General features: G+C 46.1%; 2 protein-coding genes across 2 annotated transcripts; one reads left to right on the top strand and one right to left on the bottom strand.

Moving 5' to 3' along the window:
* Positions 1-684: 684 nt before the first annotated feature.
* Positions 685-2,515, top strand: snai1b (snail family zinc finger 1b). The gene is made up of 3 exons (XM_037479427.2): positions 685-889; positions 1,107-1,637; positions 1,838-2,515. The coding sequence occupies exons 1-3, from the start codon at positions 808-810 to the stop codon at positions 2,017-2,019; spliced, it is 795 nt and encodes a 264-aa protein (XP_037335324.2). The 5' UTR covers positions 685-807; the 3' UTR covers positions 2,020-2,515.
* Positions 2,516-14,102: 11,587 nt separating this feature from the next.
* On the bottom strand, positions 14,103-21,805 carry LOC119222198 (deoxynucleoside triphosphate triphosphohydrolase SAMHD1-like). The gene is made up of 14 exons (XM_062562133.1): positions 21,656-21,805; positions 21,241-21,401; positions 20,845-20,990; positions 20,682-20,752; positions 19,076-19,273; positions 18,500-18,588; positions 18,311-18,419; positions 17,827-17,918; positions 17,630-17,742; positions 16,851-16,987; positions 16,527-16,604; positions 16,336-16,440; positions 15,826-15,960; positions 14,103-15,585 (listed from the first exon to the last, which is right to left on the bottom strand). The coding sequence occupies exons 1-14, from the start codon at positions 21,671-21,673 to the stop codon at positions 15,496-15,498; spliced, it is 1,542 nt and encodes a 513-aa protein (XP_062418117.1). The 5' UTR covers positions 21,674-21,805; the 3' UTR covers positions 14,103-15,495.
* Between the last annotated feature and the right edge of the window lie 1,880 nt (positions 21,806-23,685).

Genomic DNA, 23,685 nt, shown 5'->3' with positions numbered 1-23,685 from the left:
GTGTGCGTCGTTCCCGCGAGCTCGTGCTCGGAGGACAGTGCAGAGAGACACAGAGATATGGACCTTCTGTTCCAAGTGTTGAGCGGAGACAGCAGCACCTTCTGCAACACGTCTCCACCTCTCCACGGCGCGTAAACGCCTCCATGCGCACAATTCACACAAAATAAATGTTTCTAAAACATATACAAATACATCGGTTCATACATTTGTCCGTTTGTTACACTCACTTTTCACTCACTCACTTTGTACACGTGTGAAATGTATTTTTGTATTAGTTTTAGCTCATTCTCCTCGTGTGTGGGAAGGAAGACTTTATTGTAGCAGCTCATTCATGAGCCGACAGAGGACGCTGCAGCTCCAGGCCGCCATGACACCTTCAGTGAAGGAATGTCAAGTTAAAACAATACGATAATGTCTTGACCTCATCAGCTTCTTGTTATTCTTCTTTGCGCAGTGAAACGTCGTCGCTTTGCGCGCAGATTTGCACCTTCTGACGAGCCTTTGCGTCGCGTCATCAGAATGAAACGCACAGTTCGGTCTACGCCTCCAGCTTCTGGCCCATCGGTCACCTGTGGCGAGCCCCCCGACGTGCGGGGTGTGTTTCTGGGTCGAGACACGCCCCCCCCCCCCCGCACACACCCCGCTGGTAACTATATGAGGAGGCAACTTCGCAGCCTCATCCACTCGACCTGCTCAGCGTGGATCTGTGGCCGCCTTCCTCTCCGCAGCGCCCCGAAGAGAAGAAGCTCGGCCCGAGCGGGAAATACTGCTTTTTGGTTCCATTTATCGGTGAAGCCGGAGCTCATCATGCCTCGTTCGTTCCTGGTCAAGAAGTATTTTTCCAACAAGAAGCCCTTCTACAGGGAAAGCCAACTGGAGAGCCAGACGGGTAGGTTTGATTAGATGCATCCGTGATCATATCTGACCTGTTGTTTGTTAAAGAGATGAATTAAAGTTACCGTGAGACCCCATGTGACCGGATGTTCTCCTGGGACACCTTGATGATCTGCTAATGGATAAACCACATGGGTTAAACGTAACGGGACACCCGAGAATGACAACGAGTTTAGTGCTTTATTAGATCACCTTCCTTCTCTGCCCCCCAGCTTATGTCCCAGAAAGCTTTGCACAAGCTGAGCTCCCGACGCAGAACAGCAGCTTCGCTCTGACCTGCTTCCCGACCGGCCCGTTCTTCAGCGCCATGGACGTCCTGCCGGCGCCGCTGTCCCCAATCGCGCCTGCGTCTCCGTCCCCCTCGCCGCTCAGGCCCCTGGACCTCAGCAGCTCTCCCTCCAGCAGCGAGGAGGAGGAAGAGGAGGAGGACGGCGGGCGCACCTCAGACCCCCCCAGCCCGGACGCCATGCAGCACGCGTTCCACTGCCTGCACTGCGCCAGCAGCTACACCAGCCTCTCTGCGCTGTCCCATCACCAGACGTCCCATCACCAGACGTCCCGTCCACCCGCCGAGGGCCCCGCCCGCCCGGCCTTCCACTGCAAACACTGCCCCAAGGAGTACACCAGCCTGGGCGCCCTGAAGATGCACATCCGCTCTCACACGCTGCCCTGCGTGTGCCCCACCTGCGGGAAGGCCTTCTCCCGACCGTGGCTGCTGCGAGGTCACATCCGCACACACACAGGTACGCACACGTGACCTGATTTTCTGTGGCCTCTCCTTACGTGGGGGCAAATGTTCTCGCTTGGCGATCACAAAAGGTTCTGCATGTAAAGAGCGTACGTTGAGGTCGTTCCTGCTCTTTTGTCTGCCGATCATTTGAAAAACAATGGACCCCCCCCCCTTGTTATTCTGTCATGTTAACCAAGTGTTTCTCCCAACCAGGTGAGCGGCCCTTCGCTTGTCAGCACTGTAACCGGGCCTTCGCCGACCGCTCCAACCTGCGCGCCCACCTGCAGACCCACTCCGAGGTCAAGAAGTACCAGTGTGGCTCCTGCTCGCGGACCTTCAGCCGCATGTCACTGCTGCTCAAGCACAGCGCCTCCGGGTGCTGCCCTGCCTCGTAGGACCCCTCCCTCAGAGCCCCCCCCCCCCTCCCGAACAAGAGACATTAAACCCCAGAGAAACGAGCCGTCCTCTGCCCAGGACCCGTAGGTACGTCCCGGCCGGTCAGCTGCGTGGACGTGTGATTTGAGGGCAGCTGGACATCCAGTTAATTCCCAGGAAGCTGCATCGGTGCCGGCCGGTCCGGGACTCGGGCCACGCAGCAGCTGTGTGTGTGTGTCATTCCTCACCATACATGCATGGTGTGTGTGTTAGGACAGCTGTCTGCACAGTGCGCTGAGAGACGCGCTGGCTGTGACCTCGTCGACAGGTGACCCGCTCGCACACAAGAGGACCACTCAAACTGGACCAAAGAGAACTTTTACTATGTCGTCTGAATTCAATTTATTCAGACGTGTTTTTCTGGGAATGTTGTGACCTGAAGTTTCAATAAAAGCCGTAAAACTGTACTAAATACTTTTAGGTTTTGTGCAACGTGTAAATAAAAGCTTTGTTTAAAAAAAAACGATCCTGGTGTTTGAACATGAGTCCGTGTTTCAACGTGTCTGAATGGGTTCATCAGGACCGACAGGAAGGGAGTGTCCGGAGGAGCAGGGAGATGTTAGCCTCATGTTGAGTGATCGGGGGGGGGGGCACCTGCACACACCTGCCAGGCTATCAGCACACGCATAGAGGAACTCTCATTGTGTGAGTCTCTAGATTTGGGATTGGAACTGTGAAATGAAGCACTTCCTGTCAAGAAGCTCGACCTCGAGAAGCTCGACCTCGCCGTCCCAGAGAGTCACACGGGTCCATCTGCTCAGAGGAACTTCTGCAGGAAGTCAGCTGAGAGGGAACATCCAGGGTGCACATATGGCAGCAGTGTGTCTGCTATCCCCGCTGCCCTCCTGACCCCCCCCCCCCCCCCCAACACATACACATGCACGCACGCACACCCACACAAACACACCAATGCCGTTTCCTCCGATAGCTCTTAGTGTTGAGAGGTGGATGAATGTGTGTGTGTGTGTTGGGGAGGGTTAAAGAGGCTCAGGATCAAATTGCCAAATGTAAACAGCCCCCCGAAGGGCCTGTGTGACTCACACACACATGCAGGCGTATTGAATAAAGAGCTTTTCTTTGATGAAGGGGGGATTTTTCGTTCTGATGCGAGAGGTGGGAGTCACTTACCTACCTGTGCAAGTAGTGAGTCACAGAGACCGCAGGCCCCCGGGAGGTCGAACTACATCTGCACCACCGGGTGATGATGGGGGGGGGGCGATGCTGCAGCCATCTTCAGCGTCTCGTGCAGTGACCTGAGAGGACGAAGCTCAACTCAACAGAAGGCTGTTTAGTTAATCTAAATTTGTACTTTTATCTGCCCTAAAGTGAAGTGAAAATAAACAGTATCTCACGCTATCAATCACACTAAGCCCCGCCCTAAAACATCCCCTCTGAGTCATTTCCTCATAGACGTCTATGGGAGCAGAGGAGTCGCCCCCTGCTGGTCACTACACAGAAGTAGAGTCATTTCCTCATAGACGTCTATGGACAGTGTTGTGCCTGAACGCGTTCATTGAACGATAGTTCATGAACTCGTTCATATTCTGGGTGAACGTGAACTGAACGTACTGTATTAATGCCTGATGAACGTCACTGTGAACTCGTTCATTCTGGTGTCTATGAACGGCGCGTTCTTTCAGGTTAACGTTTTTCAAATAGGATGCCAGATTTCCATTGAAAACACACCGTAAACGCGCCTTAATAAGTAGCGGAAAAAACACCCAATCTGGCAACACCAGCCTCCAGTGTCGCATCGCGCATGCGTCATCAAAAAAAAAAGAAATGCATGGAGGCGACAGCTGCGTGTAGCAAAGAGACGGCGTATAATAATTTAAATGAGTTTTATGAAGTTACTGACAAGGTCGGTGAGGATGGGAGGAATCTGACCTTTCTTTGTAAACATTTGCACCTTAATGATAACTGTCCTGTTTTTATTCTTTATTTAAAAAAGACCATTCAAGCAGCATGTGTTTGAGAATGTACTGTAGGGGTGAACGCTGCAGCTGCTGCTAGTGTGGAGTGAATAGACAGCAACATTAAAGCAACAAAGGGGAAACGCTGTCCCCTCAATGCTAATGTGAACCCTGGTTGGATAAGGATTCAAAATTGGATATGAAGATGAAATCTGATGCATAGCTTCAGTGTTAAAACTGATAAAATAATTGCTGTCTGTGGTTCTATATGGGCTGTGGCAATAATTTTGAAAAATAATAGCTCGCAGCAACATATGGAAAAAAAGAACTGAACTAGTTGAAACTGTGAACTTAGTTCAAATATTTAAGTTTGAACTATGAACTGAACTAGTTCATTTTAAAATTTGTGAACTGAACTTTGAACTAGTTCATGTAGAAAGTGAACTTTCCCAACACTCTCTATGGGACCAGAGGAGTCGCCCCCTGCTGGTCACTACACAGAATGCAGCTTTAACACGTTGAGCTTCGACATAACTTTTCCGAATGCTTGATTGAATGAAATAGTTGTAGCAGTCAGCTTTGTGGTTTATCCTGAGTGATAATTCTGGAAAAGAAACAGTGTGATTTGGTGCTTTGAGCATCCCGATCCGAGGGCCATGCGGTCCCATTTCATTGGAGGCCGATGCCTCCAACACTGCAACCCACACGACGGCTTCCGGACAGAATATCTACCTCCACAAATTCCTCCTCAAAAACATGTCACCGAACGGCGTCATCTTGTGAAATCCATCCCTGACACCTTGCTGGGGAGGCGGGGGGGGGGGGGGGGGGGGGGGGGGCACGTCGCTCTGCTCCTGCGTGCGTGGGAGGACGTCCATCACCCTGTAGCTTTGAGGCAATGAGATCACTGGGCCTGTCGCCCTTCTTTCTTGGCGAGTGTGATATCGTATCTGTGTTTTAATGTTGGCGGCGTCACGCATGCGGCGCCTTGACTAATGTGACATTCCTGAGCCATTAGTGACAGACACACAATCCGGGCGTCTAACAGGGGAAGAGGGCCCTCGGCTCTCCGGGAATAGTCCATAATTGGATTTTCCCAAAGCAGGAAATAATGTTTTGCCGACTTAATCACCAAGAAAAGGGGATTGCCGTTGGTTCAAAGTTTTGTTCTCTCTTATTTCTGCGGAACGAATGTGGGCGTCTTTTTGTCTTGTTTTGTGTTGTTTAGTAATCAAACTCTTAGAAAATCTATGTCTTTATATTAAAGACATAATAGCAGACAAGATTTTGAGCTTTTCTTTTTTTTAAACTCTTCGGCAAAACTAGGCGGCCAAATCCTTAAAGCTGCATTCCCTCCACTGACCACCAGGGGGGCGACTTCCCTGGTCCTCTTACTTACGGCCTTCCGTTGTTCTATTGCTTGGTTTTATCTGTGCAGTCTTTTAAGTAATTTTATTTACAACAAGTGTGTTATGATTACTCATTAATAACTGAACTAAAAAAATGTTCTTTTTTACAGAGAAACCCCAGTAAATTAGAAGCCTGCACACAAACGCTGACGTTTAACAGTTTGCAGGGACTTTTATTCCGTTAAAGAGTGACGTCATCTTGGAAACAGAAACGACTGGCGACGAACTAATGAGTGTGCAGGGGGGCCAATCCCGAGGGCCAACCCCGAGGGGTCAATCCCGAGGGCCAACCCCGAGGGCCAATCCCGAAGGGCCGCACTAGCTCCGCCCTCCTGATCTCAGTAGCCGGGAGCAGCGCTGCACGCTGACGACAGACGGGTTCCTCCCTTCACGGGACGCAGGAAGCGGCGCGTCAGTCTTGTTTATACAGCTCTTCCTAAATGAAAAAAAAACAACTGCTGCTGATGCAAAGCATCTGGGCGTCGCCACAGCTGTTTGTGAGCACGCCGGACGCAGAGCGACAGGCGGCAGGCGGCCGCACGACTGAATCCCATTGGAGCCGCGGCGCTGAGTTGGCGTGGCGAAGGTTCTAACCCTCCGACGCCGCCTCTCGCGGCGCTCCAACGCGCTGAGCTTCATGCATGTTGAAGGGTTAAATGTGGTCTCCGGTAGGGGGGTACATGCTGTTCCCTGCCCCCCCACAGCCCCACTCCTCTTTTCAATGGGGTGTTTTGTGGCTGACGCTGTTTCCTACAGGTCAGAGGTCAGAGAGGACGAATAGAAATGTCCCGTCACCTGAATTTTTACATGAAGTCACCTGGACTGAAGGTGCGTTTAGAGGCGGAGTCTGTGTGTCCTGCTTCCAGCTGATCTGGAAGGTCAAGATGACATTCCAGATGTGTAACTTGAGTCTGCTCCTCTGAGGGGAATCCTTCCCTCTTTTGCTTTCCCTCCACCAACGTCGTCTCCAAAGGATTCTCACGACTATTCCTTATATTTAAATAATCCACAAAGACCATCAATGTTTGATCTTTGCTGTTTCATGGCTGCATGCTCCTTTCTCCACCGAACCACGTGAGATACGACATGGGGGGGGCAGCTTCACTTGTTGAGGTGGTTGTTGCTGCTCAGGCGGTAATGGGGCCGTGGCATTTGGGGGGGAGGAAGAGGGGGGTGGGGTGGCGTTGTTTGATGAGGGCCGACGCAGCCAGCGTTTTCCTGCACGTTCTGAAATGTCAGTAAACTGTGATTTATTTCAGCTGTGAGCAAACGAGGTTAAAAGGAGGTGTGCAAGAAAAAGGAGGAGGGGGGGGGGGGGCAAGTGAGTCCCGACATGAGCGAGAGCTGACGGAGGTGAACTATTCCTCCCGACGTGAAACCAGTCCATGGAATCAGCAGCTCGTGATTTTCATGATGTCGTTTAAGTTCAAACGTCGTCAGTGTGGTTTTAGTTTTAGATTCATTCTGATGTTAAATGAGTCGCTGTCTCTCGCCCCGTGTTCTCTCTCTCCCACCTACCTACCACAGGTGTTCAGGTGTTCAGGTATTCAGGTTTTCAGGTACTGGCCCCCAGGGTTCTGCTGTTGGTGCTCAGAGGTGCAAGGTGCATTTTTGTCCTCCTGTCAGGGCCTGTGTGGGCCTGGGGGGGCCTAGAGGTGGGGGTTTGCCAACCGAGAAGGACCAGGACAGTTTCATTGTCCCGACGCATTCCAGTCAATGAGGGATATGTTAGGGAGCGAGGGGGGGGGGGGGGTGTAGACGGGTGGCGACAGGCCCTTTGAGTTGGGGATCTTCTCTTGAGTGACTGCAGAGAGCACAGATTGCCTCTCCTCCACCTCCTCCTCCTCCTCCCCCTCCTCCCTCCGCCTTGCCCCGTCCTGTCCCCCCCCGCGGGGAAGCCGAGTGCACCTGCCTGAAATCCACACCCGGGGGCCAGACGCCTATCTCCTCCCATCTCCGAGGAAGGTTTAGAGGACCACGGCTCGGTGTCCACTTACACTCGGCTTTAAGGGGGGGGGGACTCGGTTCAGAGGGATCGATGCTTGTGATCGAGCAGCAAACGAGTGACTCACAGTGCTTCAGGAGAAATATCCATCGAAATGCATCTAAATCCATCTAAAGCGATTAAGAGACAAGGGGAATAAAACAGATTTATATTCGCTCTGAAGGACCAACGATGCTCGCCCCCCTTTTCTCTCTTTCTGCATGACAACGAGTCACATGATCCACGGAGAACTTAAGCCACCGTGCTGGAAAGCAATAATTCATCACAGTCCCTCCCTTTCTCCCCAGTAACCGACCCCCCCCCCCCCCCCCGTAGCCTTGTGCTGCACCTCCACACCTCCGAACGGCCCAGTTTGAGATTGACATCAGTTCTCAGCATGTCAGAGCACATGGTGGCGGATGTGCACGATTTTGTGTGTCTGTGTGCGTGTGTTTGTGTGTAACCGGACCCTCTTGTGCAAGTAGGGACAGGTGTGTCACCACCTGACCACACCCCCGGGTCACACGGCACCTCCTGTCCCAACACCTGTCCCCGTCGTCTGTGCAGAGACCTGTAGACCCTTTCCCTCTGTCCTCACTCACACACACACACACACACACACACACACACACACACACACACAGGTTGCCGGTGTGTGACGGAGCGGGGGGGCTCAGGTCAGGTGGTCGGGGCTTTCTTCAGTAAACACACAGCTGTCCCTCTGAAACCAGAACTCCCTCCAAGTGTCCGCGAGCAGGGGGACATCGGACCGTTAAGTCTCCGTGGCAACAGATGGCACCGCGTCATTAGGACATATCTTCTCCCAACGTCCAGGGAGCTTTCCTAATGTCATAATCAGCTTTATCGTGCCTCCAATACATGTATTCATATTCAGTAACCATAGGCAACCATAGACTCTTTGATTTCATGATGTGATTAGGACTAAAATCTTCACTGACGAAGTAGAAGAAAAAGTTATCGGGTAAAAAAAGATTTAGGAAAGGAGACAATTTATTTTAGAAAAGCTTACTTTCCGTTTAGGTATTTGTGTGTTTGTGTGTGTGTGTGTGAGAGAGAGAGAGAGAGAGAGAGGGAGGGAGGGAGGGAGGGGGGGGGGAGGGAGAGGTCAAAGCAGCCTGAAGGCCGTTGTAAATTCCTCTCTGGCTCAACCAAAGACATTCTTCTCTGCTGTTTTTCTTTCTAATCTCTATGCTCAGATTACCAGCTAGAGGGCCAACTACACCAAAGCGCTGCACGGTGGCGACGCATGCACGCACATGTGCCCAAACACGTGCACAGACACGTGCACGTGAGACACCGAGGATGCTGCCCGAGCCTCAATACGTCTGTTTGGGTTTAACTCAATTTGAATGTCACACAAATTAAATAAAAACACACCAACACACTGAAGCCATTACCTGCAGAGAGCTTGTGTTTTTTTTTTCCACCCCCCCCCCCCTCCAATGCCACCCCCTGTGGAGAATACTGAGAGGATTCCCACACACAAAAACACACATAAACAAACACAGAATTTTCCTTAAAGCTTTTCCAGATGCGAGAAAATCAGTTTCACTGGAATGATACTAGTTGGATTCTTCAGCAGGATGTTCATGAAGTATCTGATGGTCCATTTAGAGTCAAACAGACCGTAAAGCGTTTTATTTCCAAGATGGCGACGGCAGCGTTGCCACTCCGGAGGCTTCAAAGACGGTGATTTTCAAGAAGAAGTCGCTCTGAATGGAGGCGCCCCCCCCCCCACCGGCTCTGCAGTGATTGTGCTCCACTTCTTTATTCTTCACCTCCTTCTTTCGGTCTCCTCCCCCATTTTCCCACCTACGCACTAAAAGACACACGGCTAGCCAAGCCCCATGTAACACCTCACCTCAAGGGACCGGCGGCAGGGGGCGGGGCCAAGGAGATAAAGTTTATACCGGTGAAGTAATTACCCACAACCCTCAGTGGGAGACCTCACACTCCGGCAGGTGTGCGGAGAAGAAAGAGAGTGAAGGATGAAAAGAAAGCGGAGGATAAGGGAGTCTGAACACCTGTTTTGTTGGACGTCCTTTTGGCGCCGACTCGCCCAAAAACAACACGCGGAGTCCTCACCGCAGGTTCAGCTATGCAGGGTTCTTCTGGGGTCACGGGGGGGGGTAATTATGGTCAAAAATGATGTCACACGGCAGTACATCAAAAAGAACTTGTGATGTTGAGACAGAGGAGGGCTTCCGCGTTCAGGTTCAAAGAGAATTCAACTTAACGTGAGAAAAAGAGATTAAATCGCTTGTGTCCAAAATGTAGGTGAATCCGTCAGAGGTTCAAACATTCTGAATAGAAGAAGCAGGAAAAGGAAAATAGGATTAAACTGTTTGGATTTTCAAATGTGTCACTATGATAATTCACGTATACATCCAAATTATTTATGAAGTTTTAAAGCAAATAGTGTCTGATGAATGAAAATATTTGGAGCACAAGATGTAGTTCATCACTTTTGTCTGTTACGCTGAAAACATTTTAATACATTTTCATTGTAATCTTTTAGGCAAATCTGATAAAAATATGCAAAAAACTGCTTTTATCAGGTAACTATTTTTGATGCTCACACAATGCCAGGAACTTCTGGGTCTAAAAACTAAAGTCAGCTTCATGAGCTAAAGCGTCATTCTGTGTAGTGACCAACAGGGGGCGTCTCCTCTGGTCCCGTAGACGTCTATGAGGAAATGACTTGATTTATTCCCTCAGTAAACATTGTAAACATGAGTTTATGGTCTCAGTCTCTAGTTTCAAGTCTTCAATGCAGCATGATGTTCATTTAGTGAATGATAGTCCATTTAGAGTCAAACAGACCATAAAGCAGGAGATGCTTTAGGGCGGGGCTTTATGCTGATTGACAGTTCTCTACCACAGGAGTTGCCTGCGGTTTCTTCTGAAAGTTGACCGTAACGTCTTATTTTGTGGTTGGTTGTAGCTCCACCCTCTTGTGTTGTGTTGTGTTGTGTGCGTGTGTGTGTGGGGGGGGGGCATGACATCAAAGTGGCTCCTGGATGCTGGACGCAACGCTTCAAAACGTCTCCACGTGCACTCTTTACAAACAGTATGTGTGCACGTCCTGCGCTGCCGTCGCTACGGAAACCACAAACTAGGCTTTACACGCCTCATCGTTTGATCGGCAAGGGACCACAAAGCATATGAGGAGTCTGGAGGGTCCTGGCACCTCAAATCTCACAACACACACACACACTGTGTGCCTACAGAGTTCCATGGGGCTCATTAACCCCCTTGTGGGGGGTGCAGGGGGGCGGCGGGGGGGTCAGGGGCCGCAAAGTGGCAGGATCACTGCAGACTCCAGCTATCCTTCCATGGGGGTCTGGAGCCGCAGCGTCTCACCCCCTAATGAGAGGCCATGACATGCACACATCCACACAGGCTTTGACCCCTCAGCACCAGCTGGAAAAGAGAGTCTGACATGCCCCCCCTTCACATACCCCTGACCCCTCCTCCATTCCTTTCCCAAACGCCTCAGATTCCAACCACCGAGCTCTCAGTCACGTCTCCGTCTCCCGAATACACGACTAACCCAGAGCGGCTCCGAAAACGATTATTGTTGCTATTATATACTACACACATCTCTTATAGTTGTATAGAGGAGAGAGGGGGTCGGCTTGGACAAAGTCCTCTTTTAGAAAATTAGAAATAAACAATGAGTCGGTCTTTGACTCCTTCAGACTCTTCCTCACAGTTTACTAAAAGTTATTTTCTTTTCTTTTTCCTTTTCCTTTGCTTTGTGTTCTTTGTGCCTCATCAACACTGATGGAAAGTTTATTTTCAGTAGAGTTCAGATTGTTTCTGTGAGATGATTGATTCTGTGAGATGTGGGACCTGTGTATGAATGTGTTACTTTTACTTTTTCTGTTTTCTAGCCTGGACCAACGTCGGAAATGACGCTGTGCTGATATGCATATTCAGTAAACACTTACTGTGGTGTGTCTTAGGACCTTATGTGGTAAAACAGGATCATAAAGCAGAATGGGGAAGTACAAAAATACAGCTTGTGTGATCACCGCCTTAGACGAGTCAGTTTTGACCACTTCTTAAAGTGGGGGGGGGCGGTATAAAAGGGTTCACGGTCTGACAGCTGACAGACTCTCTGACGGATTTGCTGTTCGATGCGGTGAAGGGTCTCCAGATACCTGCGCAAATTGCTCATGTATCATTCTAAATAAATGTTATCATTTTTAACTTTAATTGATTGACGTGTCAGATTCTTCTAATCAACCAAATTGGGGGGATCGGAAATTCCAATAATTCACAGTTCATGCCAGTGGCGGCTGGTGAATGTTTTTGGTTGTTTAGGGCCAGCCAATCACTTTCAGTGAACATCCCAGTAGATACAATGCAAAAAAGACGCATTATTACATGTTGTTGTTACATATTCAACGTTTATTCCAACAGTTTAACATAATAAGGACATCTTATTCAAAACATTCAGTATATGATATAACTACCATATTGTAACTATTATAAATATCATATAATAAATAAATTATGTCAAAGGATAAATATAATACAATATAAATATATTTATATAAAAACTATTAGAACATGTATATGTGTATGTGTATATGTACAGTATATATATACATGTATATGTACTGTATATGTGTGTATTGAGATGCACCTATGAACCTAGTGTGATGTCAGTGTGTTGAGGAAAGACTCAAAAGCCCCACAAAACTTCACACAATGAATTATTTTGGATAAAATGTCTTTGTTCCACGTCCTGGTTGTGTGTCCTCACCGCAGTCCTGTGTGCGTCGCAGCTGGGTAGCCATGTTAACTTTAACACAACGATGTTAGCATGTCGCTAACTAGCCAGCTAAACAACCCAGGTGTAGAAGTCTCTACAGAAGCGTCGTACGTGTGGCTTCCCTTACACAAATAGACATATATTGACAATTTGTAAAATGTATTTTTAATATAATTTTGAAAAATTCTTCCTGACTCATGGTGGGGCCCCATTGATCATATGGACCAGCGCCACTGGTTCATGCACCACATGCAATAACGATTCTTTGCCCTGTTATCCTGTTTAAATGCAGCCGTGTCCAAAGAGTGATGCTAGAAGCTGAACTACAGAAACATGTCACACAGGCGTCAAACAGAAAAGTATCCATGCAACTAATCTAAAGAGAATCAGATGTTCACATGAAACATATGAAGCATAATGTGTCTGCATGTAAACGTTGAGTCAATGACTGAAGAGAAGACAAAACACATTTCTCAATCAACATCTGATGGGAAGAGACAAACACACTTGGAGGTGTGTGCGATGGAGTGTGTGTGTGTGTGTGGGGCGGGGAGGAGGAGGAGGAGAAGGGAGGGGGGTCTCTGCCAGAGAGGCAAGTGCAGCAGCCGGGTGAAAGAAGAGGCACCTTGCAACAGCTGGTCTCAATTATCCGTGGAGTGGCTTTTGGAAGTACAGGAGTGTGTGTGTGTGTGTGTGTGTGTGTGTGTGAGCGCGCGTGTTTGCAAGTGTGTAAGGTCGAGGCAGTGCAAAGGGGGGCTGAGACCACTGGCGCCAGGAGGAGAGCAACAGGTCAGAGAGGATGAAGATTATAAAAATACTAGCAGGCAGTTGGCCTTGGTCCTGGCGGCGCACAGTGTGTGTGTGTGTGTGTGTGTGTGTGTGTGTGTCCGGGCTGTGGGCTATTACATACATCCTGTGTGATAAAAATCCTGGTCTGATATCATAGATTGAGCAGAAAACTGCATTTCTTAGTACTTTCGATTTATTCTACTTTTTTTTTTAGAACGAATTATAAATTTGACTTTAAATCTGACTTAAATCTGATCACAGTTTTGATTCATTGTTTATTTATTTTGTAATTTTAATAAATTTAAAGTTCTCTTTCTGTGATGGTAATTAATTCTCATTGAAGCAGTCTACTCTTTAAGTCACAGACCAGAGTAAATGCTACTTCATTTCAAGTACATTTAAAACCCTTCATGTTCTCTTAAAATCTCCTGTATTGTTAATAAAATCACAAACAAATATTTTGGTAAGAACCATTTATTTTTATCATCAAAATATCAAACGATCTAGAAAGAGCAGCAGGAGAAGGGCTTTAAGTCAATAAGTGCTGCTGTTACTGTAATGTAGTGATAAAGTTTCATGGTGACATCTGTGCTTTAATTCTTTGACCTGTAGTGCCTTCATCATGTTGGTCATGTGACTAGACATGCAGAAGTCTCCTTCAGGAGTTCTTACATCACCAAACTTCACAGCTTCCTCTCTGGACTCTGGAGGTTCTACAGACTCATCTATTCTACAAGGAGGAAATGTAGATTTCTTAAGCTTGTTGACAGTGTTTCATGATTCAAAGTGTCGTAAAGTGAAATCCTACATTCATCCAATGTTCAGATTTATGATCTGGTTATGTATGAAAATGATCACATAGTTAATCAATAATTCCAAATTTAAATCTTTAAACATAGTATTTTCAGAAAATGTTTCTAATGAACAATGTTTCATGCTGACTTAGTTATTTATTATTATTACATAAAAATCGTGAACTTTTCTTTTTATCGTTACATCATCCAAATAACTTGACATTTCTTGTTTGGTTTGATGTTTTCTGCTTATTTGTATGAAACATTATTTTCATACAGATCAGTTATCCTCTGATTTGGGAGCATGGCGCCGCCTGGTGTTCAACAAGGGTCATTAAACAGTGACAAGCTGAGAGGAACCCGTTTTATTTGTTTGAAGCACTACACACAGCATCTCTTAAGTATCCCTTTACACACATAGATATTGCTATTGTTTTTTTTTTTACATAATCGGCAAAATATAAAATAAGCCGTCAGAAAATGTCCATGAGATTACATTTTGGTAAAATGGAAAAGATAAGTGAAAAATATCAGAAATAATGCTCATATCTTAAAGTTGAGACACTCACAATAAACAACGTCACACAGATCTGAAAAATAAATCCACACACGTCAAAATCTGTTCACAGAAACATTTGGCTGCCCAATTATTAATTATTATTTGTCAAAAACACATTCTTGCCCATTTCTCCTAAACGCTGTGTCCGATTCTCACTGAATAATCTGTGGACCAATTGGTTCAATATCACCTGGTACCTTGTTTGTTGCTTGTTGATCTCATTGTTTTTAGAAAATTTGGACCAACAAACTTCCAAGAAGTGTGGCTTAATCTGGCAAGACGCATGTATCCCAAATGACTGTCTGCTCTCATCACATTAGTTGCATATGTACATATTCCACCCCCAAACCTACCCTAATGTTTAATCATATTTGAAGACTGGGGGACGCTGCAGTTAATCGCTGAATATCTGCATTTTTAGCCTATTTTTTTAGTTGTGAAAGACCAAACTCCTCCTAGAGATTAAACCTGATTCTTTTTCAATTTGGGCAGTGTGATCCTGAAACCTTTGTCTTTAAAAATTGCATAAAGCTTGAAAAATATTGAACTATTTGAGCGCAGAGCATCAGCAAAAAAACACCATTTGCCATGAAAATGAAAGTTGTTTTAACTAGACCGTACTTTATCTAATGTGCTCCATATTTCTCCTTCGTCATGACCTCGTTACCTTGTAGACATCCATATGACCATTCATAACCTCAGTCATCACGCCACCTGGTGGCAACAGGAAGTTACTTTTCTTTTTATAGCCTGCTCCTCACATGTTAATCTGATCCCTCTCAAATGTCGTCAGAAAACAATTAAGACCTTGATAATGTTAAAGGTAGATTTTGCAGAGCGTCGCTCCAAACAATCGTCATCTAAATATATAAGTATAATGTAATAATAATAATATATGTTTTAAAAGTTTTGACAGAAGCCTCTTAGAGCAGAAAGAAAGGGAGCAGGATCTATTACACACACTCTCAAATAAAACCCACATTAAAAAGGATAAAACTAAGTGTTATAATAAAGAGTTTAAATGCCCCCTGAATACCGCATCCTTTTTTTTGGTGCAAAGATATTATAATCCTTGCTGTGATCACCAACACCTCGTAGAAAGATATTCATCATATATATTATGTTTGTGTGTCGGAGGGTTCTGTGCTCTATTTGTATTTCTTATCTTTTAAAAAGCTGGCTTCCTACTCTACATTAGAACCAACTGGGTTTACTTCCTTCATGTCGTCCTGTTGGTCTTCAGGAGTCCCATCGGGGGCTTTTATGTCTTCGTCCTGTGTGAGGAACAAAACAACAGATGACAATGAGGCTCAAAAGGGATCTGGGTTCAAATACGTGAAGTCCACTTCCACCGGATCAGACTTTTGGACACATTTCATTACATATAATTCCTTCCCAATCCCATTCTTTATTTCCATCTTTAATCCATCATGTCGTCTCCTTTTATGTCTCGGACCTGACCAGAGGAGTCGCCCCCCGTTGGTCACTAGACAGAAGTCATTTTCTCATATTACCTGAAGCAGGAATTGCTTGTTGGAGCGCCACTGGTCAAAGTTGTTCTTTGCCGCCTCCAGACTCTTGCTGTCATCCTTCTTGCAGTAAACTCTGACCAGCTGCTCGCTGAACTTCTCCGGGAGAAAGCCAGACACCTGGAGAGGAGGAGAAGCAGCTTAGTTTTGAGGACTCAGGTTAAAAGAGTCCACAGACCTTCTGGGTAGTTTCCATGACAACAGTATCTTTGCTTTTTATTCTCTATTTGTTTTAACACCATATTTCCCCTCAGTTTGTACCAAGGAGCTCGTCATCGTTCAATCTGACAGCTGGAAGGTTGGAGGAGGGAAACTTTTTGGCTCAATTAATGGAAACAGCACAAAAAGGTGCAGAATGTACACAGTATTCTTCATTTAACACAATAAAGTAGGAAGATGATTTAACTTGAAGCTCCATCGTCATTGGGAAGAGTTGAACATAAACATGAAGCCGGTCCTGAGATCTGAGGTCTGGGCTTCTCGTTCGGTTCTGACCTGGTTCTTGGGGATCTGGACGGCTTTGCTCGGGTCGTCCTTGCTGTAAAAGCGCACGCTGTCGATGGGGTTCTTCTCCTTCATCCCATAGTCAAATTTGATGACCTAGAAGAGTGAGAAGGTTGTAATGAAGCCTGCAGACACATTGTAGAGCAGGGAGCACAGGGAAAGATCAGATTAAAAAGACTCACATCAACAAAGAAGTCCTCACTATCCAGAACCGGAGGGACCTGTCGAGCCAGAGCGGCTTTACAGCTCGCTTCCATCTCCTTTCAGAGGAGAAAGAGCAGGAGGTGAAGGTTGCTTATTTAACCATGAGGGGGGATTATACACATGAGATGATCCACCTCTAAGCTAAAATGTTATTTGCAGTTTTATCGTGTTTTGTAGATTCACTAAATTCTCTATCCAAACATGAACAAAGACACTTCCAAAGCCTTTCATTGTTAAACATTTACTGTTTCCAGCTTCTCCAAAATGAAATAACTGAATATAACAGCTTTAATCGGACTGACTTCGAGGTTCACGCCTGGCTTCAGCGGAGCCTGGCCGAGACATGCGTAGAGGCGTCGACCCACAACGGCTTGAAGAATGTTCCTTGACTCTTTCAGCTCTTCGGAGGATGAGTTGAGTATTTGATTAAAGACGTCATCTAGTAAGAAAGAGGAGGGGGGGGCAGTAAACACAGCACCTTTTTTTAATCTGACAAAGAAGGAATTTAAAATAGATGAATATTATTTGACAGTTTGCGAGTGAAAAACATCAATTCACATCTTAAACAAGTGACTTATTTGTCTGCTCATGAGTTTTAGTTTGTAGCGAGGATGTTTTGATAAAAAGATGAAAAGCTGTTTAACAAGAGAACCTTCTGAAAACTTAGTTTGTTTCCACATTGCTGAGGAATTAGATTTATTTATTTGAGGGTTTTTTGTTTTTTCTACATGTTATATTTTAGTATCTATTTATGGCGTTTAAACATCTTATGAATAGAAAGTACGTTTGAAGATGACATATTAATGTAATAATTAGACACAACTTTGTAACTAAAGAGAACCTCCGTTGGTCAGCTGTTAGCGGTGCTGCTGACATTGCTAGCTCCGCCTCGCGTCGATCTGATCACTGATTGGTTGTTTACAATGTCACATGAGCAGAGATGAACACGGATCCCTCATCACATCATTTCACTGGATGATCAGCAGATAACGATTGTCCGTAATACTTCAATTCAATTTCTTCTTCAGATGTGAAAAATGTTTGAAAAGTGGGGGCGTGGAGCCGGCTTGTTTCTACTCACCTGTCACCTTGGTGTAGGCCTCCATGTCGTCGATGGTAGCGGAGAGAGACATCTTTCCTTTAGAGCCTTCGAACCGGATGAACTTGTCTGCTTTCAAAAAGGCCTCCGTGATCCTGAGCAAATCACATCATCACTTTGTAAAAACGTAACACACATGGGGGGAGGGGGTCATGAAGCGAAGACAACAAGCTCCTCACATAGTCTCCACGATGTTGGCCACTCTGTGCTGGTAGGCTCTCCGGTGGAGACAGTTCCTTGTGTGGAACATGTCATACAGATTTCCCACTTCCTGTTAAAAGAGACAACAGATGATCACAGAGGACGGAGGACAGAACTTCTCAAAAAGAGACTCAAATCTGACATGAACGCACATTCAGTCTCTAGTTTCAAGTCTTACAAGTCTTCTCAATACAGCATGATGATCATTGGACAATTATGGTCCATTTAGAGTCAAACAGACTATAAAGAAAGAGATGCTTTGGGGCGGAGCAACATGCTGATTGACAGGTCTTTACCAGAAAGGTATACGCGTTCCCTACCTCACTTGTTCAGTTGATTCGTTTTTTTTTGCTCAAAATACAGCTCGTGGTGGTAATAAACAGGTAAAGTTTGGGCGAATGTTTAAAGAGAGCAAGCTTCTCATTTTGAGCCGATGGTCTTTGTGTCTCTGGGTTAAAGCACCTTGTCTCTGAAGCAGATCTGCTCCTCCCGGTCTACCTTACACACTCTGGCGAACATGAGGCAGCGGCTATAGTCAAAGTTGTTCTTGATGCCCAGGTGGTAGCAGTCCCTGAGAATGAAGACACGTCGTGGTAAAAAGACTGTTGAAGTTAATAAGTCAATAAGGAACATTCAGGGTACAGGCCCCACCTGGCAAAGTAGTCCCACTTGTCCACATCGATGCCGTTTCTTTTGTTGGACACGATCTCATAGAGGAAGGACTTGTCTTCATGGCGGCGCTGGGGAGATGAGAGACCACAGTAACGTCAAGAACGAACAATCTGATCATTTTTCCACCTCTGCACTGCCTCATGCCCCATCTCCAGAGGAGATAGCTTCAAGGTCCTCTTCTGTCTTGTGTCACATGGGTTCAGAGTACTCTGTTCAGGAGTTTTCTATTCTCTTGTAGATGTAATCATTGTTTATTTTTCACCAACTAACCATTTGCAATCTGTTGTTATTTGCTTCAAGATAATCACTATAGTAACTGATACTTATATCAATACTAGGTTTTACTCTACTAGGTTTTTACTTCCATACTATAATGATTAACATAAAATATGTGATTCATCCATTCGTAATATTCCAACCATCACTGAACGTGGTCATTGTGAGGTCACCCTTTTGGTTTGTGGACTAGTGTTTTTTAGAGTTTGTGTTTGGCATGTTTGCCATCTTGTTTTATTGGCTCTGGACCTCCAGACCAGAACGACTTATTTCGGCTACCTTCCACTCATCCGGATCCTTCAAGTCCTTTGGCTGATTCGGGTCCTTCTGCCCAGCGATCAGTTCCTTGATGAAGTACAGGTCGTCGGGCAGCTCCAGGCCGTCGGGCAGCTCCAGGCCGTGCTCCTTCTTCATCTCAGCCTCCAGTTTGTTGACTTCCACCAGGTGGTCAAACATGTCCACGGAGGCCTTCTCATGCTGCAACATCAAAATCACAAAAAGAAAATAATCAGGATGTAAAAGTGAAAGCACGATGACTCGAATAGAAAGTAATCTCAGCTGAAAGGTGAGTAAATGTCAAACACTGCGTGCCTCATGGTTGTTATCTTGTACTTACTGTCGGGCCATGAAGTCAAATTACATCAATTATAGCAGCTTATATCAAAAATGGTTCGGTCAACTTAAAAACGATTATTAAAAGTGTTGGAAACAAATTTCATTATCGAGTTGTTGTGTCGCAGGATTATGACGCCACTCGCAGAGATGAGTGCTGCAGAGGAAGAGGAGGAAGAGGAAGAGGAAAGAGCAGCAGCAGTTGAATCACGTGGGGCAGGCAGAGAAGTGGTCCAAGTGGTGGGAGCGTTTCCCACTAAATAAACAAGTGTGTTAAATGTAAATTACGCAAAATCAACATGGCATAGAACGGGAGCAACACGGTGATGATTCAGCACCTCAAACGAAAACACCGACACCACGCTACCCCCCACGGGGGACCGGGCCTTCTACTCGGCAGCGCCACGCAAATGGATCAGTGTCCCTGACCTCCTGATTTAATATTGCTAAACTTTATTTTGCTTCCATTTCTTATATCCATAAGTCAACATAGTAATAGCAGGGAGATAACATAACAAAATTATTTTAAATGACTTTGGCTCCTTTGGTCCGGCGATCTGTTCCTTGATGAAGTCCAGGTCACCGATTTAAAGGAAGAATGAAAGTGGGTTGAACTGTGTCCTCGTGGTCAGAGACCAGGTGAGGTGAGAGGATTTTTAAATCCCAGCAGATTGTGATGCAAACCGAGTCTTTAGGTGAAAGTGGAGCAGATAAAAGAACTTTAACAGATCTCAGGCCTTACAGACAGCAACAGGCAGAAGTCATTATCAGACCTTTCTGGTTGTTCACGTTGTGCTTTTTTTGGAGCAGTGACGTCCTTTTAAAACTTGTAATCTCACCAGTTCAATTATAAAAGTTGTTTGTGTTCATCTCCTTGACTTGACGGACTTGTTCTGGTGAATCACAACGCAGGTTCAATCAACCAAGCTTACTTCCCACGAGAGATGATAAAGCAGTCAGAGAACAGAATGTGGAAATGAGATTATATTTCTGACTGAAAAATAACGTCTTTGTAGTACCTTGGATTGGCCGTCGCGAGTTAATGACGTCACGGACGTGCGCGGTGGGAGAATAATAAAAAAATGGACGCATACAGCGCCAACAACTAATTAATTAATACATGTTTTACTTGGACAACTAAATGTCCGTAGACACACAAATACTACAGTCTTCTGCCTCCATTTTGTGACCAGTAAGAAAACAATGCAGGAAAGAACCCAATGCACAAGAAGTGATGCATAAACACTCAAATATAAGTCTCATTGTGTCCTACCTTCCACTTGTAACCTGGACGTGCTTTAGGGATGAACATTCCATCAAACATGTGGGAGAAAGGCCCGTGTCCTGGAGAGGAAGAGGATGTGATCAACACGCCATCCCTTCTGGTCCCAATAAGCCGCCATTAAGCCCCCCTCCAAACACTGAACTCAACTCACCGAGGTCGTGGCAGAGCCCGGCGATCTGCACGCAGAGGATGTCTCTGGGGGTGATGTCTCTGGGGGTGATGTCTTCGGGGGTGATCTTGAGCTCCAGCTGCCTCTGATGCAGAGCTCGGACCAGTTTTCCAGCCAGATGCGCCACCCTGAGGACGAGGACGAGGACAAACACCAATGAGCTCCACCGGCTGAGGATGAAGACACTCATCGGAGCGTTTGGTGAAACACGTTAGAAGTGTAACATGAAGTTGTGTGACTCTTCATCTATTTGTGGGTCTACAGCCTTCCTCTCCTACAATAGTGATGACTAATAAATCCATTTAATTCACAGCCTGCTCTATGAATGCAGGGATCGATGCCGGGTCAACAGACCAGCGCCCCTAGTGGAGGACATACCCGAGGGAGTGCTCGAAGCGGTTGTGGGACGCTCCGGGGAAAACAAAGTAGGTCCCCCCGAGCTGCTTGATGTGACGGAGCCTCTGGAACTGAGGCGTGTCGATGATTCTGACGAGCAGAGGGTCCATCTCCATGTGGCCGTGGATGGGATCGTTGAACACCTGCAAGAAGACACCAAGCAGCTGAGAGACGCGTCTATTAAAACAAGAACTAACGCTGAGTTCCAAAGTGACAGAAACCGGGTTAGTAAAGGATCGGAGTAAGAGAAGTGGGAACTGGCCTGTTGTCTCTTAACACAGATGTTTGTTGGTAAAAGGGTTGGTCAACACAACAATCATCACTTCCTCTCAGTTCAATCACACAAGTTCCACTCTTCCGCTCTATTATATCTTGTGTGAACTTGTGCAGCTGTTACCTTGCTCTTGGTGGCCATGATGGATCAGGGAACCGGGCAGAAGGTTTGGTAAATCCCGCGTTGTGAGAGACGAGCTGAATCACAGCGACGTTGAAACCCAACAGCTGATCGGCACCGCGGCAAGAAAAACAACTTACTTTCGGTATTTTGTTTGCTATTTAAAGACAACTTGACGTGGTTTCCTATTGGCTGAGACGAAGAGGGCGGAGCCACAAGCAGCCGTTTGAAAACGTTGGTTGAGGTTTATAGAAAAATAAACCCTGGGTTACATCCAGTGACTTTGATTCATCACATTGTTCTGCATCCTGTTCAACAGGTTTGCGTTTTAATAAAGAAACATGCAAGAATGTTTTCATTATTAGTCATCAGGGTGGACAATGTTCTAGGTCGGGCTGTCCAATCAAAATCAGCAACACCCCAGAATGATTTAATGCAAAACTGTAAAAGGTATCGAAAACGATAATAATGCAAAGTACTAATATGTAGTTCAATGTTCAACATTCATTGCAACAAAACTTAGGTTGAAGTTTATAGAAAAATAAACCCTGGGTTACATCCAGTGACTTTTATTCATCACATTGTTCTGCATCCTGTTCAACAGGTTTGCGTTTTAATAATGAAAACATTCTTATATGTTTTATTATCAGTCATCAGTTGCGGCTTGTGGAAATTGTTGTTGAATGGTGTTACGTTGCCTCTTGGGGGAGGGAACGTAACGATCCGCCGCTCATCACCTCAATGCAGCAAGGAGGAAAAAGGTGCGGTGCGTGTAGGTGCATCGACGACCAGAACACATATAACCCGTAAAAAGGAAATAGAAATGTTTATTAAAAAATACGCGTTGCTTGGGAAAAGGGGGCAGACGGAACCAGAACAACGAACGAAACCAAACAGTCCCTCTTGCCTATCTGACCTGAAAACCCCCCCCTAACCTAGCTTTAAGCACTAGTAAGGCTCACTAACCAAAATACAGGGGGGTGATCCCTAACCCAGGTCTTGCCTAGTGTAGACAGGAGGATCACTACGGGTGGTGTAGGCCATGGGCAGCTGGCCTACACACTCCCAAGGAGCTTCTCCGTTTCCTTGGGAACAAAAAGACAGGTTTAAATACATGGTTTAAATGCACTTCCCACAGCAACACAAAACAAAGATACAGAACTACGCTCATGCTACCTTTACACACACTACAACCCGTACAGGACGCCACAGAGAGAACCAAAAACAAATGCAATCACTTATATATCCTTCCGAGGGAAGGAATCCAGGTGCAGCCACTGACGAGTGGGTTTTGGCCAGGTCTCCAATCGGGGGTCAGCTGCTCCTGGAATCAATCACCTGAGGTTTGGAAAAACAGAACAATCACACCAGACACAGGAACTGGGGAACGTAACAAAGGGCTATCCAATAAATCTCAGCAACATTCCAGAATGATGAACTTTAATAAAGCAATAAGGTATGAGGGACTGAACTGTATTGTTAAATAATGTAATAGTTTGCGGGTCTAGTTAGGCCCGACGCGCGGCTTTTATAATACGGTTAGCAGCAAAATTCTAAATAGTAAGTAGCTGCCTTTCAGCACAAAATAGTTGTAGCCACCAAACGTTGTGCATCACATTTCATCAGTCTTGAAAAATAGTCCCTGTACGTTCATGTAAACGGAAATGGGTCCGGAACCGTCTTTCATTCATTCATCAATGAGATTAATGGATTTCATCAACCCGTATTATAATAGGTTTTATAATACGGGTTGATGAAATCCAGCGTTCTCATTGGTTGAGAGCGAGTCACTGGGGTGCATTATTGAGCGATAATGTACAGTTGCTGTTCACATTGAGCCGAGCGTTCACTGGCCACTAGAAGTAGGAGCGATGGTGGCGCATGGAGTAGTGTGGTGCACTGGGAGCCGCGCCGTTGGTGGTCCAAATCCCGGCAACGCTGGTGCCATGTTGCAGTGTCCCTGAGCAAGACACCTGACCCCTAATTGCTCCCCTGGCAAAATGTAACGCATGGGTTATAATGCAATGTCGCTT

Source organism: Pungitius pungitius, chromosome 1, assembly GCF_949316345.1.
Source record: "Pungitius pungitius chromosome 1, fPunPun2.1, whole genome shotgun sequence".
Lineage (NCBI taxonomy): Eukaryota > Metazoa > Chordata > Actinopteri > Perciformes > Gasterosteidae > Pungitius > Pungitius pungitius.
This window is presented reverse-complemented; position numbering and strand designations above follow the sequence as displayed.